At 33.4% G+C, this 14785-nt stretch overlaps 2 protein-coding genes across 2 annotated transcripts in view; one reads left to right on the top strand and one right to left on the bottom strand.

The window, feature by feature from the left end:
• Window positions 1-14785, top strand: part of LOC125872466 (probable glycerol-3-phosphate dehydrogenase [NAD(+)] 1, cytosolic) — a 193744-nt gene that overhangs the window by 151238 nt on the left and 27721 nt on the right. The window lies entirely within an intron of this gene.
• Window positions 957-9737, bottom strand: LOC125872431 (T-complex protein 1 subunit theta). The gene is made up of 13 exons (XM_049553160.1): window positions 9438-9737; window positions 8390-8652; window positions 8155-8301; window positions 7913-8074; window positions 6216-6293; window positions 5602-5735; window positions 4360-4432; window positions 4196-4273; window positions 3986-4108; window positions 3642-3736; window positions 3339-3548; window positions 1747-1804; window positions 957-1378 (listed from the first exon to the last, which is right to left on the bottom strand). Exons 1-13 carry the CDS (start codon window positions 9571-9573, stop codon window positions 1310-1312), a joined length of 1626 nt encoding a protein of 541 aa, XP_049409117.1. The 5' UTR covers window positions 9574-9737; the 3' UTR covers window positions 957-1309.

The raw sequence follows: 14785 nt of genomic DNA, 5'->3' as shown, positions 1-14785 counted from the left end.
TTTATCAAAAACAGCCTCTCTACGCTATACAAGCTAGAGATAAGGTTAACCTTCACCCTATCCTCTACGAACCCCACTTGTGATCTCACTAAATATGTTTTTGTTGTTACTTATTTTAATATGTTTATATTAAACTACGTTAGATCAACTTGAACATTTGATATCAATGTAATCATGTCAGTTGGTACGCACCTCAACTAAACCATCAAATATCCTACCCAACTCACACATGAAAAAGCCAAGTTAGTCCCTATCCCTCCAAAATAGGGAGCAAATGCGCTCATACCAAGTGTCATAAATGAAGGTCAAACCTTAATTGTCCAAGTTATTGTTACATGCCTCAATCACTGGTTTGTTAGTCTTCTTTCAGCTATTCTACATGAATACGCCAACTCTGATCCAACACGATGGCCTAACAATTACCACTAATTTCTAGTTACCAAAATATTGGAAGTTCAGTTCATTACCACACAATTTCGAGCTAGTTAAAACACACACGTCTTAAGAGACAATTAGTGCACCATTTTCAACTAATTGATCCAATTGGAGCAATGGATAAAGAAAACTTCACAAAGTCGTTATCATCTGGGGTGCCAAAATTGTTATCATTTCGTCTTACATCAGAATTCATAATTGATAGAAAGTAAATTTTATAATATTGAACTGATTATATACTTAGTGGTAATGGTAAAAGAAATTATTAAATGAGTGAAATTTCAAACTTAATAACGAAAATATCAGAAGTATCAAAATTATAACATTCAAATACTTTACATGAATGAGAAGTTTAAGCAATTCATATGCAACAATTTAATAACATTCCAAAATAGAGAGTACATATATTAGGGGTGCGGAAGTACTTAATTTGAATATCATATTACTAGCAGCTTACAATTAAAAAAAATTTATGTATGTCAATTTGATTAAAGAAACATAAAACTAACATTTAAAATGCATTTTTGTAACTTGTGGAAAGATGATATTATGGTTCAAAATAGAGTATCACATAAATTAGAACATAGAACAACTTTACTACAGCAAAACGACACCTACTAGCTAGTTTTCCAATAATCGAGATCGACCAGCGAAACTATTGCCTAATGCCATGTAATGGCATTTACCTAAGCAAATCAAAATACACAATAGAGACTTATACTGTCAAGAGCAACAAAATTCTTGAGCCAGGCCTCTGCCATCTAACAAGAAAAAACTCCAAAAGGAAAAATTGTAAGAAAAAGAAGAATCCACAACCCATGCAAAAGAAAACAATATCAGCAGAAAGGAATATGAGAAAGATGGAGAATAAAGATTAATCCTCGTCCATCCCTGCAGGTTGTTCTCTCCTGCCTGGACCTCCCGCTGGTTTTGACATTATAATCTGCAGCAAAAAATAGACGTTTAAAAAAAAAAAAAACTAGAGGAGGTAAGAAGCCTACTCAAAATTAAAAACACAACTGAATAAAAACTAGATTGGCAAACAAAAGAGCACAAGTAGTCGAATATGAGCATAGATCAGCTTCAAATAGGCCCTCCTTATCCCTCTCCTATCATCGACTATTGAACTTTAATCTAACTATCATTTTAAAAAAAAAAATGAATTGCATAAGTTACTAGTCTAACTATTATTTAGTCTTTCTTCCATGCATCTCTATCAAGAGAGTTGACATCTTCACAAGGTGGTAGAAAACTATGCACTTCTCAGGATTGAAATATGAATAGAATCGCAAATCTAGAGTAAATTATTACCTGGTCTACCCGAAGCACAGTGCAGACAGCATCAGCAGCATATTTTAGAGCAAAAAATCTGCTCAAAAGGGCCAAGATGTGTTGGGGAACAATGATTAGCATAAATAGCTAACAAAACCACAAAAAAGATACTTACTCAGGATACAAAATTCATGATCATTATTCATTAAATAATACAATACTCCATTTGTTTCAATTTGTTTGCTTGATTTTGACTGGGCACAAAGTTTCACGGAGTTCAAGAAAGTAAAAAAGACTATTGAATCTTGTGGTCTTAAATTAAAAATATGTGGGATGTACCAATATGCCTTTTAATCTTGTGGGTCTTAATCATGCCATGTTTTGCACACTTCTTCCATATGGCCTGGTTGCCTCCACCAACTAAGGAATTGCCTATTGAAACTAAACCAATGATCTGGGTACTCCCAAGTCTATATAAGACACGGAATGAAGAGGCCCTGAAGCATGCTGAAAAGCCATAAGGCGCATAAACACTAGCTTGTCAATGCAAATTTATGTCTTGTTTCTTCATTATTTAAAAGAAAGTTTTTGTTTTACCCTAGGATCCAAATCAGTTGGTATCGGATAAAAAATCTAACAGAATTTAACAAGTAACAAGAATAATAGAGAATATAATTAAATAACTTTCTTTGACAACTGGTAAGTAGTATTCCTTCATCATTGAGAAAATGCCAGCCACCATCAAAAAAGGTTACATCCATGTTCCAACAAAATTTTACAATCTTCCTATCATGTCTATGATTTGATCTACATCTTCTATACATAATTGTTTACACTAAAAAACGTGATACCAGAATATCTAACACGTCTATTAAGAGAAAAAACCTTGGCTTATCCTTGTGTCCTATCTAAAAGCTCCATACGTCCTTTTAATCCTTTTTATTCATTCGTAGTTCACCACTAGTACGATTTAGGTATCCCGTAATTTCTTTTTCTCGGGTGTGTATTAATATTTGTTGCTAAACTTGTTTTGTACATTGTTGTTTTGTTGTCTCTTTCTTATTTTCCTGCTGCAGTTACATTTCTTTGAGCAGATAGTTTATTGGAAACAACTTATCTACCCCCGCAAAGGTAAGGTTTGTGTACATACTTCCCTCCCCAGACCTCACTTGTGGGAGTACACTACGCATGTTGTTCTTGTTGCTACTATAGAATCCATCTGCTGACAAACCAAATTCCAATCTGATCAACGTTACTTTATGTCAAATCATCCTTGGTTTTCACAATTGTAATCAGAAATGAGTGGTTGCACACAAGAATCCCTAGGGATTGCTCATAATTGACAAAAGAGTCTCTCTAGAAACTAGCCATATACTTAACTTACCTATTAACAACAATATGAACGAGTGTACGCACATTAACATTCACAATATGCCATTCTAGATGAGAACAGGCTCAGTTAGCTTGTAAATTCACTCCCTCTCATTGCATCAGGAAAAAATGAACCAATTGAACACTACTCCAGTCTACTGGATCAACTATAGACATACTAGTGAAAATTTGTTCATATAGATCACTTTCAAAACTTCTTACTGAAAGAAGAAACAGACACCATGAAAAGAGCAGCTTACTTGGTAACATAGAGGTCCCATATACTCAAGCCAGAGATATCCTCACAGGCACCTTTCTCCAAGTTAAGGCCCACTTTGACATTTCCAGATGCGTGTTCAGCATACAAGGATGATATGATCTCCATCGCATTGAGGCCAGCATTCTCAGCTAGCGTTTTAGGAACCATTTCAAAACTTTCAGCAAATTTTGCTATTGCATATTGATCCAACCTGAAAATAACAACTTGAGTTATACAACAGAAAAGTTGACCTGCAGTAAGAAGCAAGCGATCATCTGCGAAGAAAAAACAACAAAAACAATACCCCATCTCTTTGAAAGAGAATTCTTTCAGTTTTCTGGCCAGCTCAATTTCAGTAGCTGCAGCTCCAGGTACGATCCGACTGTCCCTGCACATTGCCTGGAACAAACATAGCGAAACCAAAGTCAAATTTCAAGACTAGAAGCAGACACAGTCATAGCTATCCATCATCTCTCAGTGTCTCAATTTATAGTAATCAAAATTTCATAATGTAATTCTGAACTCTAATCTATGTCCAAACAATACCTTACAATGAACGGACAAGTAAGCACAACAGACTATTACACATGCGCGAATCTGCAGAGAAAAGAGCTAGAAGGTACAAATACTATGTTCTTTACTATTTACCTTGTAGGTATTTACACCATCATCAACGGCTCTTTCAAGGTCATCCAAGATACTATCAGTGCTTCCCCGCAAAACAACAGTGGAGACAGAATTTCCACCGTCTTCATTTCTCACAACTGTAACCTGTCACATATTTAAGTAATCAAATATACTGAAAATACCAGCTAAACTAAACGAGCCTGGATATAAATAAAAATCTAAGAATATTACCCTGACACCACCAATTTCCTCCACTGAAACAGAATCAACATGGCCAAGGTCATCTGGATTTGGCTGGCTAAGCTTTAACTGTTTTTATAATCAAAGAAGAATGCTATAAGAAATTTAAGTATTATCTTTTAACATATATTATCAAACAGCACTAGTATGCTTACAAGTGCAACAGCCCCAGTGGTACGGCAAAAACGGCGGAGTTCAAACTTGGAGCTGATTTTCAATACCATAAGTCTGCAAACACAAAAAATAAATCAATATGAAGCAGTTCCAAATTACACCAGGGTAGATGTAAACACATTAACAAGTCTAAGAAACAGAAATTAAAATACATTTTAATAAGAGGTCACTTAAAAGCTTGAATGCTCTAATATGTGTAAAGCAAAGACTACCTGTGATGCAAAAAGAGATCTTTTCTTCAACAGGCAATGGATTTATTTTTTGGGGGGTAGGGGGGTAACGTAAGGGAAACAGACATCTATCACTATGTAAAAAGGAAATAGTATTAAACATCTCCTTCCAATTGACCGAACAAGCGAATTTCCTCTATCCGTAAAGGAAATAGTTTTAGTTTGTCCTTTCATGGCACTACACCTCTTATCAGTGTATCTCCTCAACTGCTTTACCGTAAAACTTGTACATTAACTTGTATCACCAGAGCATTGTAGGCAATACAACACAACACAATTACTATAGTCAGTTCAAAAGTTTTCCTTTTCTATTTTGATGAGCTTCAACTTAATATAGCACAAAGACGACTAGATAAATATGAAGCATTAAATCTGCCAAAAAAGAATATTTGTGAAGCATAGGAAGATTAGCAACAAAATGAGCAGTACAAACAGACAATAAAAACACAAACCAAAACCTTGTGAGTTGCTCCTTAAATCTTAATGTAACTGTATGATGCTCTATATGAAACAGATTAGTTGTTGATTCCATAGTTGGATTAAGAGGAAAACAAACCAGGTTAGGGGGATCTGCAATGCCAACTATGGACAATTTCAAGCAAGACATAAGGATTTGACAATATCACACTCCCTACTGGGAAGCAAAAGAATTATATTGTGGCAAATCTAAGATAATACTGTATTTCAGTCATCATAGTTGCACAGATTTGTTCAGACAATAATCTCTTGACTTTATCTGTAAAAACAGTTTGAAGGTGTATCAAAAAATAAAATTTAAAATTATTAAAAGCCCAATCCTCTGATATTAATAAACAGGATCACTGTACGTACGTGTGCAGACAAAGGACGCATAATGCCCCCCCCCCCCCCAATTAGCTTATTTACTCTGCTAATTCAGAAAACATGCAACAACTGCCCGGAAATATTTTGGAGGTATACAGAAATGTCACAAATTAATAAAATATCAAATGTAAAACGAAATATTCATCTTACTTGTAACGCTCACAGAAATGTAGAGCCATCTCTCCCACCGCTGCTCCACTGACAATGACCTTGGCACCTGAGTCAGCAACTGATTTAATAAGTTCCTCCACCTTAGCCTCCTCAGTCTTTGCATAGTTTTCAAGCTGCAAATGCAAGAGACAAAGAGATCACTGACAGGCTGAAAAAGTTGAAAGATAAATAGGTAGAACAAAATAAAAGACATGAAATTAAGTTCTTCAGACTTCAAATGAATTTTAAACTTTAATATCAACCATGTAAGAAAACATGAGGTGTGAATAAAGTCATAGTACCTAATAATTTGCAAATTATTTAGTAAAATAGTTCAGGGTGATGCTAATCCTAGACTTAAAAGCTTAATACTACAATTCATATAATAATAATTTAGTCTGACAGAGGCCACACAAATATCAGATTGAAATCAAAATTAGCATTTCCTGTCTTAAGCAGATGAATGCATCATCTATCATTTTTCCTGTTAACCACTGTTAGTCAATCAGCATATCTAACTCGATCCAGAAACAACAAAATACTTGTGCATATACTTTCTATAACAATGAGAAATTCACTTCTTAAGTAAAAGCACTACAGTTCCAATGGGTTACCTGCTCAGCACTATGAATAAGAACTGTTCCTTTTGTTTCAGTCGCAGATGTATCAACACCTTGAACAAAAACAGCAACCTGCATTGAAGTAGATGGGTCCTTAAGCAAAACCAAGAGAAGGCTGAACAAAGAGGATGATAGTTCAACTGTGAGTATGCTAATGTAGACAGCCGCTATTATTAAGATATAGAGACCAAACTTGAGAGAAGACCTAACGGTTCCAACTTAACCAATAAATAGTGAAAGCTCATCACACGAGAACAAGATTAAGATTTTCCATGCATACGATCAGCAAGCAAAAACCAAACATAGAGGATTGAAAAAGCACATATTCACTGTGTTTTTTAAGTATGCATTACCAGCCCATATGGGTGATTGCATGAGCTTTATGAAAAATAGTTGTTCTAAATAGTAACCTCCTACCCAGTAGAGCTTTGTCCCATCTGTGTCTCGCTAAAATGTGTTAAATTAGGTGGGAGGTGAGGAAAAACAAAGAAGCCCTCAATAAGTTAAGTAATTTCAGTTCCATCAATGCAACACATATCCCTTATCCTAGAATTTTCAACTACTATAGTCCCTCAGAAATGCAAAAATATAGTATCATGAGTTTCCACGCATTTCTTCAGTTTGATATAAAGACTAATGGATGCTTGAAAATATGTACAAAACAAATCAGGAGCAAAGAAAATTGGCTTGCAGAAACAGGGATCAGTGGGAGAAGCAGGAACAGGGATCTAATTTTGGCTCTTCATGATGTGAAGGAAGGAAAACAGCGGGTACAGGAGGCTAGTAAAGCACTTATCCTGGAAAAGTGTGAAAAAAACAGGAAAGTGCTTGACCAGGGAAATAAGTGTGTGTGTGTGTCCGGCCGGGGGGGGGGGGTTCATCTTAGGTAGTGAGATGAGAAATGATGAGAAACACTGTAGTATCTGAAGGATTAACAGGCATCCGGGTATCAATGTAAACTACCAAACTGTCAATTATTGAAACTCAAATCTTCCAGCGAACCATTCAAATTTTCAATAAAATCCGAAGTCAAAACTTGTGCAGAAAGACCATTGAAACGACTGATCTTCTTACTGTGGGACTTAGACTGTAGATTCTCTATCAGCCTGCACAATTATCGTTCCAGTCTGTGCCACAATAGCAAAAGTAAATGTCATATATTATAAACCATAATATCAGGTTATGACTATTATCTAAAGGTTCAGCAACTAACCCTTGTACCAGTAATCCTTCTTAGGCATGAACTAGCCCAATTCAATTAGAATTAAAATTAAAAGCACAAGTGCAAACATATTTTAGTAAAAGCCCACCAAACATAATGGAATATCCTACAAAATGAAAAGTGCATCTTCATATAACTGAATGGTTTATGAATAACAATTCTTGCATCATGCTGAAGAAATTATTTTAAATTGAAGTATGCAGAAGAAACTATTTTCAAAAAGTAATATGAGGAAAAGATAGCTATAATAGGCCTTGTAAGAGAACACTAAAATAGATCTCACAAACAGGTGAAAATAGCATAAAAGGCAAAGTGAAGGTGAATCTGAAGTTCTGAACTATCATCGGACAGGGTAACAATGACCAAACCAGAATAAGAAAGGGAGATGTAAATACCGAAATAGACCTCTTATGCTGTAACAATAAGTAACAGAAAAAAGAATTTCTCGAATGTGTTTGCAATGGTTCACCTTTGCCTTCTCTATCCTCTTTATGCTCCCAACAGCATCACTTTTCAACACCATACCTCTAACTATGGTGGAATTAAGCAAACCCCCACCCAAGAGCTTTGCGACTCGTACATTATCGACATTGAAGTTCGCTGGGTTTTTAGGGCACACTTGAATGCAAGCCTACACAACACGAAAAAGTCAAATTAGAAAATGTGGAAGCAAAAACCACCAAAAATGCTACAAAAGAGCAGGTCATGCACCTCAGCAACAAGGGGACACAGGACATCCTCTAGTCCAAATTGTTTGCTAGCAACTGCAGATTTCATCCTTGAAATAACTTCATTCTTGTCTTTGACATTCATATTTTCGGAACCTTCCTCAACTAGCTCATCCAATAATTCAATTGTCTGCAGGGATGTAATTAATTAGCAAGTCAATCTGAGATCACTTGTCAACATAGTGGTAAGCATGATTAGTGTAGAAGATATAACATACCTTATTTATTGCCTTATTGTATCCGATAATAATCTCACTAGGGTGCAACCCCATCCTGATGAGCTCCTCAGCATTTTGGAGGAGCTCCCCCGCAAATGAAACAGTCAAATTAGCTCCATCACCAATTTCCTCTTGCTGTGCCTTTCCGGCCAAAACCAATATTTTTGCAGCAGGGTGCTGGACCTCAAGCTCATTCACAATAGTAGCAGCATCATTTGTGACAAAAAGCTTGTCCAGATGATTGATAACCATCTTATTCATGCCTGACCAAATGAATAGAATCGAAGTCACTAAGGAATGGCAATAAGATTAAGAAAAGCAACTCATAAAAAAGGATACCAGGGAGGAGCATGCATGGACCACACTCCTTCAGAAATGAGAACTATTTAATTAGTCTCCAAATTAATTTTCATATTGCTACATTTGGTGAACCCCCTCAATGAATGTCTACTATATTATCCCTAATATTTTTTCCCAACTCTAACCCTCTGAAACTAATAATCATTAAATAGAAAAGCAAAAACATCACAGAAGAAAGAATTAAATGAAAAAGAAACTTGAACCCTGCCAATGGTTATTCATCAGATTAACAATATAACAATCAATAGAAAAGGTTTACGCTCTCTGCACATCGCATTCAACTTTTGGGATTCAATCTAAAAGATGACAAGATACATACTTTTACTTTTAAGATAACATCCATACTCACTACATAATTTTCTCAACAAATAGATCGCTAGAATTGTTCTTCTTTCTAATGGTTGTGGGGGGTCTTAACGGAAATGCTCTTCAGATTATTTATCAAGTACAGACATAAACTTCCCATCAGCATTATCTACCCAGACTGACACTTTCTTAACATTTCGACAATGCAACGATACCCATTGAAGAAAAGAACGGTCAGAATCTACTGATCCGAAAAAACACATATACATACACACTAGTTATCAGAAAAAACAATATACCTACAAATCATCGATGTTTTTTTAGCGCAGTATACAGAAACAAAAACCCAGATCAAAAAGAAGATCTTGGAAAAAATAAGTACCATTGGGGCCAAGAGAAGTTCGAGTAATGGTGGAGAGCTGTTTACAAGCATCGATGTTTTTTAGGACAGCTTCATCGAGACCGGAAAGATGCTTGTGCCCTTCTTTCAGCATTGATTGAATTCCATAGGGCTGCATTTTTGTTGATCTCGTGAGGCAAACAACAACTACAGTATCTACTCAAAGATTCTTGAATCTTCCTTAAACCCTAGCAAATGCGGTGAAAGGGTTTCTGTGAAAGACAAAGAGACAGTAGCTAGAGTGAAAAAGAAGGAAGAGGGAAACCGAAATAAAAGCCCTAGTATACATTCTTCTAGCGTTAGCCGTGAAATATATATTTTAATGGTCGACAAAAAATTTGGAGTGTTTTTAATTATAATAATTCATGACAAAAATTGAAGTATTTTTTTATTTTATTTTATTAATTTAATAATTAAGAAATGAGACTAGGGATTATTTTATTTCAGATTTAAAAAAATTGTATCTAAGTATAGTACTTACTTGAAAATTAAGGTTTGTATTTCTCAACAAATGAATATACCATAGTCCATATCTATTTATCTACTTACCTACCTGTCTTATATTATATATAGGGAAAATTACGCGGTTAAGCAAACTTATACTACTTAATTACTCATCATAGCTATAGTTTGTTATGATTACTACTCATGACTAACATTATACATTAATTATGTGGGCTGACTTCGAGTTTGTATAATTAGTCACGTTTGTATATGTATAATTCACAATAATATACAATTATCTAACCGATATACATATACAATTCACCTCTCTCGCACTCTCTGCCCTCTCTTGCTCGCCTCTCTCTTCCCTCTCCCAATCTCGCTCGCCTCTCTCCTTCCTCTCCCAATCTAGCTTGCCATATATACAAATGCATATGTATAATATATAATTATCTAATCGATATACATACACAATTCACCTCTCTCCCACTCTCTTTCCTCTCTCGCTCGCCTCTCTCCTTCCTCTCCCAATCTCACTCGCCTCTCTCCTTCCACTCCCAATCTCGCTCGCCTCTCTCCTCCCTCTCCCAATCTCACTCGCCTCTCTCCTTCCTCTCCCAATCTCGCTCGCCTCTCTCCTCCCTCTCCCAATCTCACTTGCCATATATACAAATACATATGTATAATATACAACTGTCTAACTGATATACATATACAATTCACTTCTCTCCGACTCTTTGCCCCTCTTTCGCTCGCCTCTCTCCTCCCTATTACATGTAGCTACGAATTGTAATTATCAAACTATAACTATGGAGAGTAATTAGGCTACTTTTGAGTGGCTATATGTGAAAGTTCTGTTATTCTAATATAGGGAAAATTAGCTATCTAGTCATAATACCTAACATATTTAGTCAAAACAACAATACTTTAAAATATTTATTTAAAATGTCAGAATGTCAATATTTTCAAAAATAATTTGTATTCACATTTTATTATTTATATTTCCTTTTATTAATCAAAAGGGTCCATCATTGGACCAAATTCTAACCAATAACAGATTAAAAATAGAAAACAAATACAAAATTATTCATTAATATTTTTTATTTTTTTATGACAAGGAAAACCCGCAGCCGCTACTCTTTGGGTGCGCACAGGGTAAAACCTCTGCTCCTATGCAATAGCTCGTAAACCACATAGGAGAGGTAACCCGCACTAGGCAAGCCCGATGCAACGAGCTCGACCCAGAAGCAAACCCCTTGCTTTCACTGGCAAGGGGTTTCGAACTTGAGACATCCAACGTGGAAGTCCCAAGCCCAAACTACTGGGCCACCCTGAAAGGTATTCATTAATATTCTTCCTACGTCTTACACGTTTCCCACCTTTCACGTTTCTAACTTAAAGTTTTTATTTTTCTCCACCTTTCACGTTCCCATATTCTCTTTTTTCAAGTTTTTTGCTAACCTTGAAACAGAAATTATTCAAAGTTCGATTCTTCAACAAAATCTCTATATTAATTCAAGAAATTTCTCGGTTGGTAAACAAAATCTATATATTAATTCAAGAAATTTTAAATTTGGTAAAGGTAATTTCGATTAGTTATTTAGATTTCTTTTGATTTGTTTTCAATATCACCGTTTATGGTTTATATTTCGCATTGTACATATTATGGATTTTCCATCATTTTTTTCGATTTTTATGCAAGTTTGTTTACATATTCATCTAATATTTATGTATTTCAATTAGTTATTTAGATTTCTTTTGATTTTTTTTCAATATCACCATTTATGATTTATATTTCGCATTGTACATATTACGGATTTTCCGTTAATTTTTTTTATTTTTATGCAAGTTTGTTTACATATTCATGTAAAATTTATGTATTTAAGATTTTTCGTCGATTAAACAATTTTTTTTCAATTTTTTTCTAATTTTGTTTTAATATTTCAGATTTATTAGAATCTACAAATTCATTCATATGTTTATTTTGTTTGATTTTTAATACATTTATATTTACTTTTAGGATTTTAGATTTGGGGAAAGCATCTGTTTGTCTACAATGTCTGAATCAACAATTTATTTGTGTATTCATTCTATCTATATATCAACAAGTTTTACATTTTTTGTTTTTACATTGTATTTCAATCTCAATTAGTATATCAACATGTTTGTATTTCCTTCTTAATTTGTATTCAGTCTAACTGCATGCTAACAATTTTGTATTTTATTGGATATTCATTCTGTATTTCAATCTCAATTTATATGTGAACAAGCTTGTATTTCTCTTTTGTTTATTCAACCTAATTGTATACCAACAAGTTTTGTATTTTATGTGTCTACTTTACCTTTCAAAGTTACTTTGTATTTAAATGAAGTGAGTATTTAATTTCTTTTGTATTCACAACTTTATATTCAATCTCACTTTGTATTTATAACTTTGTATTTTCATCTCACTTTTGTATTCATATATTGTTGTATTCAACATATAGTTCATGATCCATTAGTTTGTATTTTACCTTTCAAAGTCATTTTATATTTCAAATGAAGAGAGTATTTCTTTTGTATTCACAACTTTATATTCAATCTCACTTTGTATTTATAACTTTGTATTTTCATCTCACTTTTGTATTCATATATTGTTGTATTCAACATATAGTTCATGATCGATTAGTTACATTAACTTAATGTGATACAAATTATTGTATGCATTCAAATAGAAAAAAACAGCTACTAAACTAAAAAAAAAAAATCATTCCTTATACATCATAATTTGGATACAAAACATCTGAAAAAAGCAATAAATTCCCATGCATACAAAGATTTCACTGATTCAATCAGAAAAAAAAACAACACTTTTGTACTCGACATATACGAATATCTCATCCAAACAAATAAAAAAATCGGAAAAAATACCTGATTGTTTTTCGATTGTTCGCTGGATGCGACAAATTTATAGTTGTCAAATTTGAAAAATTTTGTTTCAAAACTATGTCGTATTCAACTTGAAGAAGCTTTGAAAGTTATCAGATGAATGATTCGGAAGACAAACTAAATTATTTGAATTTTTTTTTGATGTTTTAAGAAGAAAGCAAAAAAACGCTCGATGGAAAGATGGCTATTTATGCTCTTTTCAAAACGTAACTGATTTGTATTTAAAATCTTTTTTACCTTTTTTGAATATTTTTGTTCCATGATTTTCTATGTTCTGTTATTAATTATTTATATTCTTTCAAATTAATCAAAATAAAATAAATACATAACTAATCCCTTAACAAACTAAAATAATGACATTTTTAATAAATAATGAAATTGTTGCTAAGGAGTCCCACTAAAAGCTAAAATATTGTTGTTTTGAATTTTTTTCCAATATAAGTATGATCTCCTTAAAATTAAAAGTCAAATTACATAAATATGTTTATCTAAAAAGATCTAATATTATAGTTGATGACCCTTATCCACTCTACAAACTCATTGCTTGCACTTTGAACAGACATCAACATCTAATTAAGTATTTTCAGACAGACATAGCCCCTCATTTTTCAGTATTTTAAACAATCAAATGCAAATTGTTGTTTCCCATCAAACACCCAACATTTGCATTTAACGAATATGTACGCACACCCCCACTTATTCAAACGTACTTAACTAATTAAACCTCCTCATTCACCCATCAATATCTTATACTCTACAATACATTACTCCTTTTTGTGTTGAGATTGTCACTACTTTTGATATTCTTTCATTGAAAAAAATAGTTTGCTTGATGAAATATGCTCTAAAAGATAGAAATGATAGACAGTGTTTTGTCGCCTATAATGATAGTCTGGGAACAAATATAGTGTATGAATTTTGTTCATTTAAGTAAGTCAGATAGCACATGATAAAATCAAAAACTAAAACTCATTGTATTACACTAATCAAAATATGAAAGATGCAAAATAAGAATAAGTGAGTATTACCAAAGAGAAAAGGAAAGAGTTACTTTTAAACGACTTATTTAATGAACTTAAATATGTGTTAGTATGTGTTTGGTTCACTTACTTTGTATCTTGCTATTCAGTTACTTTATTATTATTTGTTTTTATGCAACTGTGTTCAAAAGCTTTTGTTTTGAGTTGAATATCTATCACAAACATCCTCTCTATCATCAAAAAGATAAATGTAAGATATGTGTACATTATATCCTCCACAAATTCATTTTTGAGTAAAGTTGTTAATATGGGCTGGTCCACCCCATCCGGATTAACACATACATGCTTTGAAATTTGACGGGTTAGGGCGGGCTAGCCCATTTTATTTTGGGCTAGAAAATGGTTAGCCCAACCCACAAGTGCGTGGGTTACGGGCTGTGTCGGGTCAACCCACTTTTAAAAAAGTATATTTTATATAATTTTTAAAATCAAATTATAATTTAAAAGTATTATCATAAATATCAACAAGACAATATTACATGGTGTTAGTGTTACTACTTGTTAATCAAATCCACAAATAAAATTATCTTTATGATATTTATTAAATTTGATTTCAAGTAAAAACACAAATAGTTAAACATAAATATTAACTTAATTGTTTTCCAATGATCATAATAAAACACAAAAAATATGACAATATTCCATAGGCTACGACCTACATAGTGATTCCCTAGAAATTTTAGGGAATTTTTATTTTATGTAGTACATATGTTATAAACGTTAATTTTATTTAAATTTTAATATTTCAAACTTCAAATAGATTTGAGTTTGGACTCTTGTTATTTTTAATACTCTAATTTATTTTTATTTGACCGACGGGACGGTCCTATCCATATTTCTCAATCCCCACATATCAGCAGACTTATTCAGACCGAGCTTAAAAACTCTTTTCTTAAATGGGCTCCAAAAATCTTAGTC

This window comes from Solanum stenotomum, chromosome 1, assembly GCF_019186545.1.
Source record: "Solanum stenotomum isolate F172 chromosome 1, ASM1918654v1, whole genome shotgun sequence".
Taxonomy (NCBI): domain Eukaryota; kingdom Viridiplantae; phylum Streptophyta; class Magnoliopsida; order Solanales; family Solanaceae; genus Solanum; species Solanum stenotomum.
Note: the sequence above shows the minus strand (reverse complement) of the source record. Positions and strands in the feature narration are given on the sequence as shown.

What these genes read in the sequence shown, in the direction of transcription:
- LOC125872431 (XM_049553160.1), bottom strand. Translation starts at nt 9,573, where the DNA reads ATGCAGCCCTATGGAATTCAATCAATGCTGAAAGAAGGGCACAAGCAT. An exon ending in AGGAAATTGGTGGTGTCAGG is followed by an intron (nt 4,109 to 4,195) that starts GTAATATTCTTA and finishes AATATGTGACAG; the next exon opens with GTTACAGTTGTGAGAAATGA. An exon ending in ATGGTGTAAATACCTACAAG is followed by an intron (nt 3,737 to 3,985) that starts GTAAATAGTAAA and finishes TGTTTGTTCCAG; the next exon opens with GCAATGTGCAGGGACAGTCG.